At 31.2% G+C, this 14,548-nt stretch overlaps 1 protein-coding gene across 7 annotated transcripts in view; it reads right to left on the reverse strand.

Annotated features, from left to right (window-relative positions):
* LOC122568361 (golgin subfamily B member 1-like) overlaps positions 1-13,814 on the reverse strand; it is a 16,675-nt gene extending 2,861 nt beyond the window's left edge. For 2 of the 7 annotated variants that reach the window (XR_006317075.1, XM_043728000.1), the window contains exons 1-7: positions 12,450-12,671; positions 11,998-12,375; positions 11,562-11,914; positions 10,717-11,476; positions 10,445-10,553; positions 9,274-9,402; positions 254-9,137 (exon numbers count right to left, since the gene is read on the reverse strand). Coding sequence is in view for 6 of the 7 variants with exons in the window: in XM_043728000.1 (XP_043583935.1) it covers positions 254-9,137; positions 9,274-9,402; positions 10,445-10,553; positions 10,717-11,476; positions 11,562-11,914; positions 11,998-12,375; positions 12,450-12,656 (10,820 nt within the window). In the remaining variant the exon portion in view is untranslated. Of the gene's footprint in view, positions 1-253; positions 9,138-9,273; positions 9,403-10,444; positions 10,554-10,716; positions 11,477-11,561; positions 11,915-11,997; positions 12,376-12,449; positions 12,672-13,565 lie in introns of those variants that run through there. The other 5 variants (XM_043728003.1, XM_043728001.1, XM_043728002.1 and 2 more) reach the window with 5 other exon arrangements.
* Positions 13,815-14,548: the final 734 nt, after the last annotated feature.

Here is a 14,548-nt window from a genome sequence, read left to right on the forward strand (position 1 = left end):
ATTCTTTTGTTTTATATTATTTTATTGAATTACGTATGATCTATTTTGTTCCATTGGAACTATAAAACGAAAGAAAGAAACATTTAGGACAACCTAATACATTACCTCATATAAAGTTAAATATTAATGCCTCAACTATTCCAAAAAGGAATGTGTATAACACTATATAGCGACTATAGTAAATAATGATAGATATCAATGAATTATGTACTATATATACAATTTAATTAAGATAAAAGAATATAATACATACTTCAGAGCAAGAGTTTCCTTGTCTTCTCCAATTGGAGTATCAATAGCCTCTTTCGCTATCTCGACTGGTCCCTCAGACTTTGACGGTGAAGGATGTTCCACGATTGGTTCCACAGTGCTAGAAGATGACGCCTCCCTCTTTGGACTGAGGTCGGAGCTCGCTGAACTGCCCATCTTTCTCAGCTCTTCGTTCACTCTGATTGCGTTAGAGAGGCGTAATTGCAATGTGTCACGTTCTTCGAGTAACTGCATCAATTCATGCGTCAATTCCTCGCATCTGACATCCCTTTGATGAAGCATATACAACGCAAGATCTAGTTCTTGCGAAGTCGACGCTTTGTTTTCTTCGTCAGAAGCTTCTACGCTTCGAACTGCAGAAGTATCAGTCGCAGGAACGTCTTTCGTTAAAACATTTCGAATTAATTCATATTCCTTCACTTTCTCTTCTAAAAGTGTCTTCAATGAATTTATTTCCGTTTCTCTGGCCGCTAAAGTATTTTTGAACTCGGTAAGTTGTTTTCCTGCTTCATCGTATAATGCTAAAACTTCCTCTATACGTTCCTCCTTCTCATGAATTTGAATTTTCAAATTGTGAAGCTCCGCCTCTTTGGTGATACTCAATTCGGCCAACCTACGTTCCTTTTCTGCCAGGTCGGAGCTTACTCGAATCAATTCTTCGTCCTTCTGGTGCAATTCGTTTTTCATTGTCTGCTCTATCGTAGAAAATTCTTTCAGTTGCTTCTTCAGATTTTCAATGTCCGTATCCCTCAATCGTAGTTCGTTTAAAATATTTTGATTTTCCTTAACTAATCTTTGCTTTATTTCGTCGATCTCCATTTCTTTCTCTCTCAGTTTCTTCTCCAAGAATTCATGAGCCTCCAAACGAACCTGTTCTTTCTCGATATTAAGTTTTTGTATAACATCTTTAGTTGTTTCCGAGAGCCTCTCAAATTCTTGCAAACGAGAAACTTCTTTCTGCAATCCAACAATTGTTGATTTCAAATGTTGAATTTCCTGTTCCTTACCATATAATTCAGTAGTCAATCTCTGCACCATTTCACGCAATTCAAATTCATCTGATTGAGGCTCCATGCTGGTTTGAAGAGACAACTGAGAGTCTTTCTCAGCTATGACATACTTTAGTTCGTTAATTTCCTGTTCCTTGGCATACAACTCATTTTGAAGCCTAACAATTTGTTCTTGATCTTGAACCGATCTTCGATCTTTGGAATGAAGACTTGCCTCTTCTTTGGAAACAAATTCTTGATTTTGTATCTCTATTCGTTGTTTCAAAGCATCAATTTGTTTTTCCTTATCTTCGGCTCTTATAGTAGCTACTTCCAAAGCAGATTCCAACTCAGCCTTTTCATTATACAGGCAATTGATTCTTTGTTGCATTTCTTGAATTATAGTGGGATATGTATTTTCATTTAGAATGTATTTCAAATGCTCAATCTCTTCTTCCTTCCTTTCCAATTCAACCTGCATGTTATCTATCGTACGCTGTAAATTTTGTTCATTATTACCCATTCTAAAAACTGGTAAACCATCTATAGTGTTAGAAGAGCTCTGTTGGTGTTGACTCTGCTGTACAGTAGCTGATAATCTATCAATTTCCATTTGTTTCTCATTTAACATTTGACTGCTCTTCTCTAATAGAGATACCTTTTCATTCAAACTATGATGAGTTTCTTCTAATGTCTTACGAGTGGCTTCTAATTCCAAATTTAAACTGTCTATTCGTTCTGTTTTCCTTAAGAGCTCATTTTTCAAATCCTCTACGTTTTGTACCTCTGTACGAAGTTTATCAATTTCAATTTTATTGTTGTCTAAAACTGTCTTCTGCTCTGTGATTTCCTGAATATGGTGCTGCAAAATCGATTCTTTTTCCATCAAAGTTAACGTCGTACTTTGAATTTCTTGCTCTAAAGTCTGAATACGTAATATGTATTCATTTACACTGACTGATGCTGCTTCAGATTCATTCAAACGCTTATTCAGTTCTTCAATCGTTTCCATATATCTTTGATTATCCAACGACAATTTCTGAACTCTTGCCTTGCTTTCAGATAACTCTAGTTGTTTCTCAGTCAACTGGTCAGTTACTGATATTAAATTAACCTGAATAGATTCTAGACTTGACTCCTTTTCCATCAAATTCTGCTTTAAAAGTTCCAGTTCTTGTTGCAGAGCATGAAACTGAGAAATATTATTCTGGTTTTCAAGTGAATGCTCACTTATAACTTTCTCTAGCGTCGATAGTCTTTCATTAAGATTTTGTATCTGTTTTTCTTTTTCCTCAATTTCAATTGCATGTTTTTGTACTAACTCTTGAGTAGCTTGACTGACAGTAGCACTAACAGTTTCCATACTCTGTTGCTGAATACATTCATTTTCTTTGTCACTAAGAGATTTCTTCAGAATTTCCAGCTGTTGTTTCTTTTCACTGAGCTCCTGATTCAAACCCTGTATAGTGTCCTGCAATTTTAACTTTGCACCTTCATTGTCCGTATACTGTTTTTGAAGTTCCTGCTTCAAGTCCGCTACTTCTTGTATTCTGATATTTAAAAGATCGATCACTTCCACCATCGACGCATTCATAGAAGATAATTGTTTCTCTGAAGATGTTGTTAAAGCGGTTAGCTTTTCTTCTGCAGATACTTTTTCTTGTAGAACATCCTGTAATCTTTTCTGTAGTTCGATGGCATTTGATTCGGAGATTTCGATTTGTTGACGCAAATCAGCTATTTCCATTTCCAATTTATTAGTTTTTTCAAATGCTTCCTCCTTCAAAAAATCAGTATTTTGTCTCATGGCCGTAACTTGATCATTGGCATCCATCAAACTCTGTTCGTACTGCTTCCTCAATAAATCATATTCTTCTCTAGATTTGCTTAACATTCCCTGCAATTCCGAAATTCTTTTATTTAAATCGTCTACAATCTGGATAGATTCATTTTCTTCCGCAGTTCGTTTTGATTCTAAAGCAGATAATTTCATCTTTAAATCTTCTAAGAAATGTTGAAGTTGTTCATTTTCAGTTGCAAGCGCCTCCATCTCATCCTTAAGATCGTCGATCTCATCCTTATATGTTTTACACAAATTTTCATAATCTGCTTCTTGAACAGATCGCTTTTCTCGAGAACGTTCCTGTGTAGCTGGCTTAGACTCTTCGTTCGAAGAAATGTTTTCATTTTGAGAAATGTCATTTTCGTCTAACTTAACTGCACTTCCCTGTAGTCGTTTGTCAAGAGCCTCAACTTTATCAGATAATTCCTTATTTTGAATACGTAATACTTCCATATCCATGTCCTGTCTTTCTTTCATTTCCATATACCTTTCATTCGCAGAAACTACCACATCTAAACGTTTTATCAAAGCCTCTTTCTCAGCAACAGTATTTTTCTGTTCTTCTTTAAGCTCTACCAAGGTCTTTTCCAATTTACTAATCTGAGACTTCAATTCTTCCTCTATTGCAGAATCCAATTCATAAAAATCACTTGCTGACTTCTGTATTTTTATCTGTTGCTGGAGACTCTCCAACTGTACCTTGTACTCCTTCAATTTTTTTATCATTTTTGCATTCCTCAATTGAGTAGTTTTACTTTCTTCCATCATCTTCTCCTTCTCCTTCTCTAAATCTTTGATCTGATCCTTAAGATCATCTATTTTGGCTTGTAACTGCATTTCCTTGCTTGGAATCAATGTAGTAGTGAGATGTTGTTCATCAGCTAACTGAGCGTCATCCGCATTCCATCCCCAGGTTTCCTCGTCGAGTTTTTCCATCGATCCAGCATCCCATGCTGCTTCCACATCTAAGGAAACCTCCTGCTGAATTTCCTCTGTTGTAACTTTTGTGGTCTCCAGTTCTGTCTGTTGTCCAACAGTAATTTCCTCTAATGGAGTAGATTCTTTCGACGTATCCGTGATGGTAAGCGTTTTATCGGACTGTTTATTCGCCTCTTCCAGAGCTCGAGTAAGGTTTACAACTAGTTCTCTAGCTTCATCTCTCTCGTGCATAGTTTTCTCAATCTCCATCTGCAAGTGTCGTTCAACGTTTATAGAGTCCTTCAACTCCTCCATAGACCTAGACAAGTCATTCACTTGCAGTTGCAACAAATCTCTCTCTTTGGTAAGAATTGATACACGATTTTCCAGCTCTGGTATCAATTCAAGATCGGTAGAATTTTTTAGTTCTGCTTCTAAGTTATTTATTTGTAATTTGCACGAGTCTAAAAGGACTTTTTGTTGGTTTTGATCTTCAACAGTTTTGTTTAATTCTTCCTTCATGGAGATTAAAGTCATGTTTAATTTCTCTATCTGATTATCTTTAGCTAACAATGAATCCTTGAACTTATTTTCGATATCATTTTGCTGTTCCATCATTTGCGTACTAAGATTATGTAACTCTACATTCAGTGAATCAACCTGTTTTTCTTTTTCAGTCAGTACTTCTTTTAGCTTTTCCACATTTGCCTCTGCAGCATGTAATTGTTTCTGTGAAACTTCTAATTCTTCAACACGTTGACTATAATTCTGAGATATCTGTGTCCTCTCTTCAATCATCAATTTCTGCAGATGATTAATCTCTTGAGTTAGATTAGAGCACTGTGCTTCCTTTTCGTTTAATAAAGTCTGCAATCTTCTCACTTCTTTGTTAGTTAAAAGATCGGAATTGGAAGCAGATGACATACCAAAGATTTTAGAAGCATCAAATAATTGGGGAGTATTATTCTGAGGAGCATTGTCAAGAACGGGTGACTCTTTCTTTGATTTCTCTATAGATTCTGTATTCAAATTTCTATACGCATCTAACTCCATCTTTAATTCCTCCATTCTTTTTTCACTGGATTCTTTATCGACTTTAAGAGACTCAATTTCTTGTTCCAAACTGTGTCTAGTATCTTGCAACAATTTTTCTGCCATTTCTCTCTGTGCTTCCATTGATTTAAGAGAATCTATTTGTAAGCTCAATTGTTGTTCTAGTTCATCAGCGCGTTTCTGAACAATTTGCATTTTTTGTTGCATGTTTAATAATTCTGTTTCCCGTACTTTGCATTCTTTGGTTAAATCAGAATTTAATAGATCAGCACCTTCCAATCTTTCTGTGTTCTGTTTATTGTCTTCCAATATCTGCTCTGTTCTAATTATCTTCTCTTCCAAAGTGGCATTTCTAGATTGCTGTTCTTCAACTTTTCCTATCAATTCTTTATTTTCTCTCAATGTTTCTTCCAATTTTGCTTTCACCTCCTCGTGATTTGCTATCAATGAATTATACTGGAACAAAAGATCATTATATGGATCTTCTAATGATCTGTTTCTCATACTAGTTTGATTCATCAAATCGTTGAATCTAAGAGATTCTCTCATCTGAACAAAGTTACCAATAGAATTAGCTAATTCATTATCCAAATTCTCAATTTCAGCTTCTCGTTCTTGTAATTTTGCTTCCAATGCTTGCACCAAAGTCTGGCATTGTTCACAATGACTACAATGTTGGATTCCAGTCATTTTTGTATCATCCTCAGTAACTTCTTCTTCCAAAGTTTGAGTGGTTTCCGTTGATGTGTTAATAACTGCTTTCTCCATCTGCTCGATCAACAATCTGCGTTCTTCCGACTCTTTTTCAACAATTTCCAATTTTTCATTAATATGCGCCTGCTTTGACAGTAATAGCCCATTTTGAGCCTTAAGATCATTAATTAATGCAAGCTGGTCAACATACTCTGCTTCCATAACTTGCATTCGTACACTAAGCTCTCTAGCTTTCTCCTTTATGTCTTCTAGCTCCAATTGTTTACGTTCATTTTCTTGAATAACCTGCCGTTTATAAGATTCATATTCCAAGATTATATTCTGTTTGCTTTCTCTTTCTGTTGCAAGTTCTGCTGTAGAAGATTCAATATCTTTACGTAACTTCACAATTTCCTCTTCCATTTCTGTAAATTGTTGCATAAGGAGAGGCATCTTCTCCTTTGAATTAGTCAAATCATTTGTTAATCTTTCGATATTTTTGGAAGCTTCTGTGGACTCGTTTCTAGCTTGTATTAGTTTCTCTTCTAAATCGGCTATTCTATTATCCTTTTCGCGTATTGCAATCTCCACATCCTGAATTTGCTTGTTTTTAGCTTCTTTTTCATCCTTTTCGGTCGTCCACTTCTCTTCGAGCTCGGTAACTCTACTCTCAAGCTCTTGACATACCGCTGTCTTCTTCTTTAAATTAGCGGCAATTTTTTTCATCTTTTCTAGCTGCATTTGTATCTTGTCGTCCGAATCCTTTAACTTTTGCTCCAAATCGGCAACTTTAGCTTCTAAAGCAAGTTTAGCTTCTTCAGTTATATTATGACCAACTAGTCTTTCCTTTTCTTGTAATTCACCTTTCAAGATTTCACATTCTTGCATCTTGGCATTCAATTCTTCAATTACATTTTCAAGTCTTTGGTTTTGCAGTTGAGTATCTTCAGTATGCTTCACTTTTAATTGTTCTATTTGTTTATACGTGCTTCTTAATTCTGCTTGCACATCATTCACAAATCCTGTATTATTATCTATAATGCTCTGTAATTCCCAAACTTGCCTTTCAGCTTCACTTTTTTCATTCTTAGCTTCCACAATTTGTACTTCTAGATGATCTTTCATTGTAATTAAATCAACAAATTCTCGTTGCTTCTCGACTAATTGATTTTGAATATCGTAATTTTGCTGAGACAGATTTTTTACTTTTTCCAATAAATTACTATTTTCTTTCGTGGTTGCATTGATCTTACACTCTAGTTCATCAAGGATCATATCCTTATCTTTCAATTGCTCTACCAAAGCATCATAATCTTTCATAGGTTTTGATTCCTTTACTTTGTTATTCAATTCGACAACGTCTTTTCTCAAAGAATGTATTTCTTCTTCTTTACTTTTCACTAGATTACTAAGATTTGCTACTTCGTTAGATATCGACGTTAGCAATGAATCTTTGTCTTGGATTAACATTTTATAGTTATTAAGTTCATCCTGTAAACTATCTATCATAATCATTTTATTTTGTAATTCTGCATTTTTAGCTTGTAACTCTTGATTTTTGTCTTCAATAATTGCTTTAAAATTAGCAATTTCATTATCCTTTTCAGAGACAGCTGCAATCTGCTCCTGATGCCTTAATTCAAATGTCGTCGTTGTACTATGCAATTGTTGTTGCAGTGAAATAATTTCTGCATCTTTCTTTTCCTTTTCATCTAGTAATATTTTGTATTCATTTTGCAAAATTTTGAATCCCTCTTCGATGGAAGCTTTTCCTGCTTCCAGTTTCTCCATCTTTTCTTGCATTTCATTGCACTTATATTTCCATTCTTCTAAAGTATTAAACATTTCTTTTAATTCATTTTCCAAGCTTTCTGCTTTCTTTCCAGACTTTTCACATTCCATAATCTGTTTACCTTTTTCCTCTAATTCTTCTTCCTTGTTTGCAAGTTTTATTTTCATTTCTTCAATTAAGCCTGTTTGTTCTGTGATTAAGCATTTGCATTTTTCTATCTCATGTTCTAAGGAAGCAACAATCATGGATTCTGTTTGTTGAGACAGAGCATCATCGGATTGTGGAGTTTCAAATACTTCCTGACCCGATTTCTGTAAACCAGTGCTATCTTGAACAACATCTTGTTTTTCTTGATTTAGTTTTTCTAATTTTTCAATAAGTTCTAACTTCTCATTATCAGGATCATCTTGCAACATTTGATTCATTTTTAGATGTAATTTTTCTTTTTCTAGCATCACTTCAGTTAAATTATCTTTCAATTTTTGATTAAAACTTTTAAGTTCCGACACCTTTGTAACTACTTCTTCATTTTCTTTCAATAATTCTTCTATTTTGGTTCTCAAATCATTGATTTGAAGATCTTGAGTCGTTTCATGCCACTGATCTAGTGAATTACGTAATTCTTTTACCTCTTTTTGTAAAAGACTTTTTTCTTCCATTAATATATCAACTTGTGCTTTAAAATCAATTTCTCTAATTGATATCTCAGAAGCTTCAGATAATTTTGTTTCAATTTGAGAATCATCATCTAATTTGACAATAGTAGACAATGTTTCAATTTGTTTCTGCAATTTACTATTCTCTTCAATAAGATTTGTTATTTGAATTCTGAGGTTAGATAATTCTACAGACTGATTATCATTTTCTTGTAATAAAGTATCAACTTTTAATTTCAAATCAATATTTGATTTAGATTCTACATGTTCTAGTTGTTCCTCAAGTTTTGTAAGTTTAATAACAAGTTCGCTATTTTCTTGTGTGAGAAGCTCGATTTTTGTTATACTTTCGTTGTGCTCTGGAATCCGTTCAAAAGATTCTGTCGAACCCGTATCAGAAGATCCTTTCTCTTCCACTCTACTTAACTTCATCGTTAAATCTGTATTTTCTTGGGTTAATTGATCAATCTTCTTTAATAATTCATTTTTATCCGGGTCATTTATAGATTCTGTAGATTCAGCATGGAAATTTTCTTTTTCTTGAAGTTTGTTTAATTTAAGGGTTAAATTACTATTTTTCTGTGTCAAATCTTCGACCTTTTTCAATAAATCAGTCTTGTCTAATTCTTGTACAGTTTCGAACGACTCTGTTGACCCAGTGTCAGATGTTCCTTTTTCCTCGAGTTTTGATATTCTATTATATAACTCGGAATTTTCTCGTGTTAAGGTTGCCACTTGTTTGATCAATTCTGTATGATTAGCTTCCGTTGAAGATTCTAATTTACTTTCATTTTGCAATCTGTGCATAGCTTCTAATTGCTCTTCAAGATCAACCACTTTCATTTCTGCAGTTACTCTAAGATTTTCGGATTCTGCATTTTCTGCCTCTAGAGACGAAATTTCCCGCTTCGCCATATGGAGCTCTAAAGTGAAAATCAAATACTCATTATGGAATAATTAAATCTATATTTTATGCCTTTTAAAATGTTTTTTAAATCTGGTATTCAATATTAATTTTATATTCAAAATAATACAAAAAAAAAACAATACATAGATTACCTTGCATAAGATCCAATTTTTGATTCTCTAGAGTAGCAATGGCTTCAATTTGCATTTCAATTTCTTTCGTTTGAGCAGAAACTTTACTTTCAAGATCAACAACACGTTCTTGCCAATCTCCTGCTGAGGCTATGCAAATCGTACAACATGCCAATGATGTATGTATACAATTGATATTAATTGATAGTAAATGCAAAAGCAAGCAACTTAAATATTACATTATTACAAGTAAATCCAAGTCAACAATTTTTAATTAAACATATCAACTGTTCTCTAACTATTAATTAATCTTACACTAATTAATTAATTTTAAGATTAATTGATCTTACACTAAGCATGATTAATATTCTTCAAATCATTAATTCAACAAATAAATTCCCAAATTTAAAGCAAATATAAATTGGTCTGTTTGTTAATTTAATTATCGCCTATTTATTTATTAATATATCCAAATGTTAACTTGTATATTTTGAACCATATTAGACAGTTATTTTATATAATATTAATGATATTATACAATATTACTGCAAAGGTTTTAAAAAAGATGGCAAAATTGTTTTTTTTTCTAATTGTTCATGCAAATAAGTTAATTATACAAAAAATCATGTAAAAGATAATACAAAATTAAATATTTGCTAACAAATAAATCTAGTTCTATGAATCAGAGTGTAGCAAACTTTGACAAGTAAAGTAGGTACCATGTTATGTTAAAATAATAAACCTGATATAATATAATTGATTAGTAATCTCAATAAATATTTATATACTTTAGTACAAGTGTCTAACTAATCAGGTAAAAAGATTCCATCACCGAAAATTAGCACAATTACAATTGTCTCAATAGCAATATTTCTCTTATAGGGTAAGCAACAAGAATACAAAAAATATTAACAATTTCTGCTATATATATATATGTATATATATAACTATTTCATATATACAAGATCAGTTATCAAAAATTCAATATAAATTTCTTATATGTATCATTAAATATATATGTATAAATATGTACATAGGCATTGAAATTTCTCTGCAGTAAGGAAGACAACAACAGGACTTATGGATAATTATTTTAAGAATAATATAAATAGACAATGCATTGCACGTAAAATTGATAACAAAACTAGAACAATGAAAACAACGATGACAGAATTTCTGCCCTGGTTCCTACCTTTAAGCTCATCAAAGTCTACCAGACTCAGCTGAAGGTTACCTTTCTCTTCCTCTAATAATGCCACTTGGTTCCCCAATCTGACAAGTTCTGCATTTGTATCAGACACCTAAATTGCAAAATTACATGTAAATGAATTTCATTATTATTTTAAGTAAATAATTACTTATACTTTCAAATAATTGATCAATTTAAAAATTATAAAGCTTTGAAATGATTAATAAATTTTTGGCTTTATAAACTTATAAATTAATAATATTAATATATTTTACCTTTTTAAAGTTCTCCAACTGTTTTTGTAGGCTTTTTACTTTACTTTTATGTTGTGCTTTAATTTTAATCATACTCTTATTTAATTCTTCCAATTCTTTGGTAAGTTTCATCACTTTTTCACCTTCTTTAATAGTACTTTCTTCTGATAATTTTGCCACGATTTCATTTTTTTGTTCTTCAAGTTTATGTACCAAATTTTCAAGATCGGTTATTTTATTTGAATATTCTTCATTTTTTAATGTTAAATCTGCTACTTGATTTTGCAATTCTGCTTTAGATTCTTCTTCAAGAAGCTTATTAGATTGTTTTAACTCTTCTACTAAATTTTCAAGTTCAACTATTCTATTATCCTTTTCCATTATTGCACCATTACCATGCATAGATATATTTACAATTTTATCTTGTAATTCTGCAACACCTTTTTGTAACTCATATTTTTCATCTTGCAACTGCTTATTATTATGTTCCAATTTTTCCAATTTAAACTGCAAATCATCAACAGTCGGATCTCTGACTATTCCAATACCAGATTCCAATTTAAATACTCGTTCATTAGCTTCTGCTAACTTCAACTCATAATCTTTTAACTGTTGTAATAAATTCTCATTTTTCGCTTTAAGGGAAGATTCCATTAGTACAAAATTTTCTTGCATTGATTTCATTGCTTCTTTAGTTTCTACCAAAGCATCCATTGTGGAACGAGAAAAGTCAGCACTTGCTGACTCAGACAACTTTTGCTTGTTAATTTCTTTCTTAAACCTAAATAAAGTAATAGATAAAAGAAATAATAAATAAATATATTTTAATCAGTTATAAAATATATTTAACAAGTTTATAAAATTACCCATCAACCGAATTTTCTAGTTCTGTTATTTTATTATCCCTTTCTTGCAATTGTATTAAGAGATTTTCGTTCTTATTTTTCAGGGATGTCTCTAAAAGTACAAAGTGTTCCTGCATCGTTCGCATTTCGTCCTTCGTATCTTCGAGAGTATCTAACGTCGTTTTACCCTTTTTTGAAAGATCTGCGGACATAAGGGTAACTGCCTTTGTCTTAGATTCAATAACAGAATCTTTTTCTTTTAAATTTTCCTGGAGATCCATAATTGTAGCTTCAAGCTTCAAAATTTTATTAGTAAGTTCTGCAATTTTGTTTTCTTTTTCCTGAATACTCTCAATTTGTATTGGTGACATGACCTATAATTAAAATATTAAGTGTAATTACCAATAGCATAGTAAAAATATTTATTATCAAAAGGATGTAAAAATTATTTGCTAACATCAGAAGTAATCATGACTGGTTTAACAGGGGCAATGGATGATAATTGATCCCTTTGAAAACCCACTACTGCCACATCTTTTTCTTCTAACTGTTGCCTAATAGCTTCTACTTTCTCTTCAACTGCACGTTTAGTTTCTATTATTTCTTTGTTACGTTGTTCAAAAGCTTTTCTATTTTCTGCTAGCTTCTTTTGGAGTAAGGTAGACTTTGCTTTTGCAGTTTTTGCCTGGCTAATATCATCAATACTTCCTTCAGATGTATCTACCAAAGATGTCTCAGATGTATGAGTTACATCTGTAGAAGTCAAATTTCTTTCTCTACTCCTACGTGACAATTTAGCTCTGGATTTAATTTTGGAAAGTCTCCTTGCATATTCCTAAATTTAAATTTAAATTTTCAATGAAATGTTCAAATCTTTTCATTAAAATTTTATAAATTAATATTTATTACCTGAACTTCCTCTTCTTTCTTTTTTAAACTCTGTTTATTTTTCAACATAATTTCTTTAAGAGATTCCAACTGGCTTTTATTTTGTTCACATTTTTCTTTCGCATGCGCCATAGATTCAGATGCTTCCTCTTCCATGGTTCCTGGTGGTTCTTCTGATGCACCCCACATTGTAAACTGTAGAATTAAGAACAATAAAAACCACTTCATTATAATTTGTATACAACAAACTTGAACTCTTTTAAATAAGAAATTATGATGTCAATGGCAGTGAAAGTTTCTATAAAGTGGTCAGACAGTGTGTCACCCACTGCTCTCATTTTCATAGACTAATTGGATGAAAGCTAAATGGGGGTAAACTAATTGTATTATCTATGTGTATAGATATTGAATGTCAGAATAAACACGAGTTACCTTGTGGCATATTTAATGCTTACAACACAGCATTTAAGTAGGAACTTTTTCAATGACATCTTATATAAACTATCAGATAAGAAATATACTAATATTATAATCAGACTTATGTATTATACATAGACACTTTCATTAATGCATACTTATATATCACATATATTAATTTTAATGTATACATATTATATACAGCAATAAGAAATATACATTTAATATAAATCTAGATATAAAACTCTTATTACTTATGTATATTTAATATGAATTTATTTTTATATATCAAAACATTTATACAGCTACAATATAAAACATATATAAAATATTTATATATTTGCTTAATATAATATCAAAATATAATTAAGCAAATTCTACATACAATATTCTAAATTGAAATTATAACATGACACATATGGCTTTCTAATGAATAGATAACTGAAGAAGTTAACCTCAAAATATGTTTAATTAGAAAAAGAACATAATATACGTAAATTACGAATAGATAATATGATAAACAATAAATAAAATTACATAGATAAGTTTAAATAGTAACGAGATGACGTAATTTATGTTATAAGAGAAAAGCACATATTCTAACATTCTTTGACACTAAAAACTAGAAATCATATCAAAATAATTGATTTTCATATATGTTCTAAATAAACTTGTATTTTTATAAGAACACGAAGTAATTATTTTTCAAACTGTATTTACCTTTATTTATATTTCTGAAATTGTCAAGATGGAAACCCGTTATCATTCGTGCACATATTTTATTAAAGTATTTTTATCACTCACATCTGTATGTAATCAATACCGAATCCATTTATGTCCATATTTCATTAATTTTACAATATTTACAATAATTTTACTAATAAGTACATAAAAATACCAGGCAAGTTGTAATCCTATGCCTCAAAATGTAAAGTCTACATTACTCCCTTTACATACGAAAGCAGTGGGAGTTTGAAGTGTTGGTTGGATCTCTTAAACGCATATGTGCTGCCACATTACGGAAGTCTTTATGACTGTTAGATGATTTAGAATAATAATTTAAAACTTATACAATTCTATTCCGAATATATTCCCTAATTTTTCTTCATATATTAGAATTTTCATTTTAATATTAGTGAAGTACAAATTGGAAACCCCTATTATGTACTTACTATGAAAACCATAAATTTAATGATTTAATTTTGCAATATTTTATTAAAAACATTAATAAAATTGTTTACATTTGTCAGACAAGATTATGTAGGGTATAAACATACCACAATTGTAAAAATATAAGATTGTATAAGTATTGTTATTGAAAATAATTTTTTAGCAAGATTCACTATACCATTTTTTATTCATATTCTAATAATATAGGCGTATATTTAATAAATCGTTCATTAAAACTAAACAATTTTTTATACAATTTTTGATTCTTTTATTATTTTGGTATAAATAATTAAAAATTTATCTATATATTAATTAGTTTTTATTTCTTTACTTTTATACAATCAATAGTCAGTTTAGAATAATTGAATTATTGTATTTTACAAATAATGAATTGTTTAACTCCAGACGATCGTTTAACAGTAAAGAAAATAATCCTATTGTAACCTGCCACGTACGTTTCAATATAGGTACATACATCGTAACACAACAGGTGATAACAGCTGATTCTTATGTGTGTTGTGCAACAGAAAACA

The sequence above is a fragment of the Bombus pyrosoma genome, linkage group LG6 (genome assembly GCF_014825855.1).
Source record: "Bombus pyrosoma isolate SC7728 linkage group LG6, ASM1482585v1, whole genome shotgun sequence".
Taxonomy (NCBI): domain Eukaryota; kingdom Metazoa; phylum Arthropoda; class Insecta; order Hymenoptera; family Apidae; genus Bombus; species Bombus pyrosoma.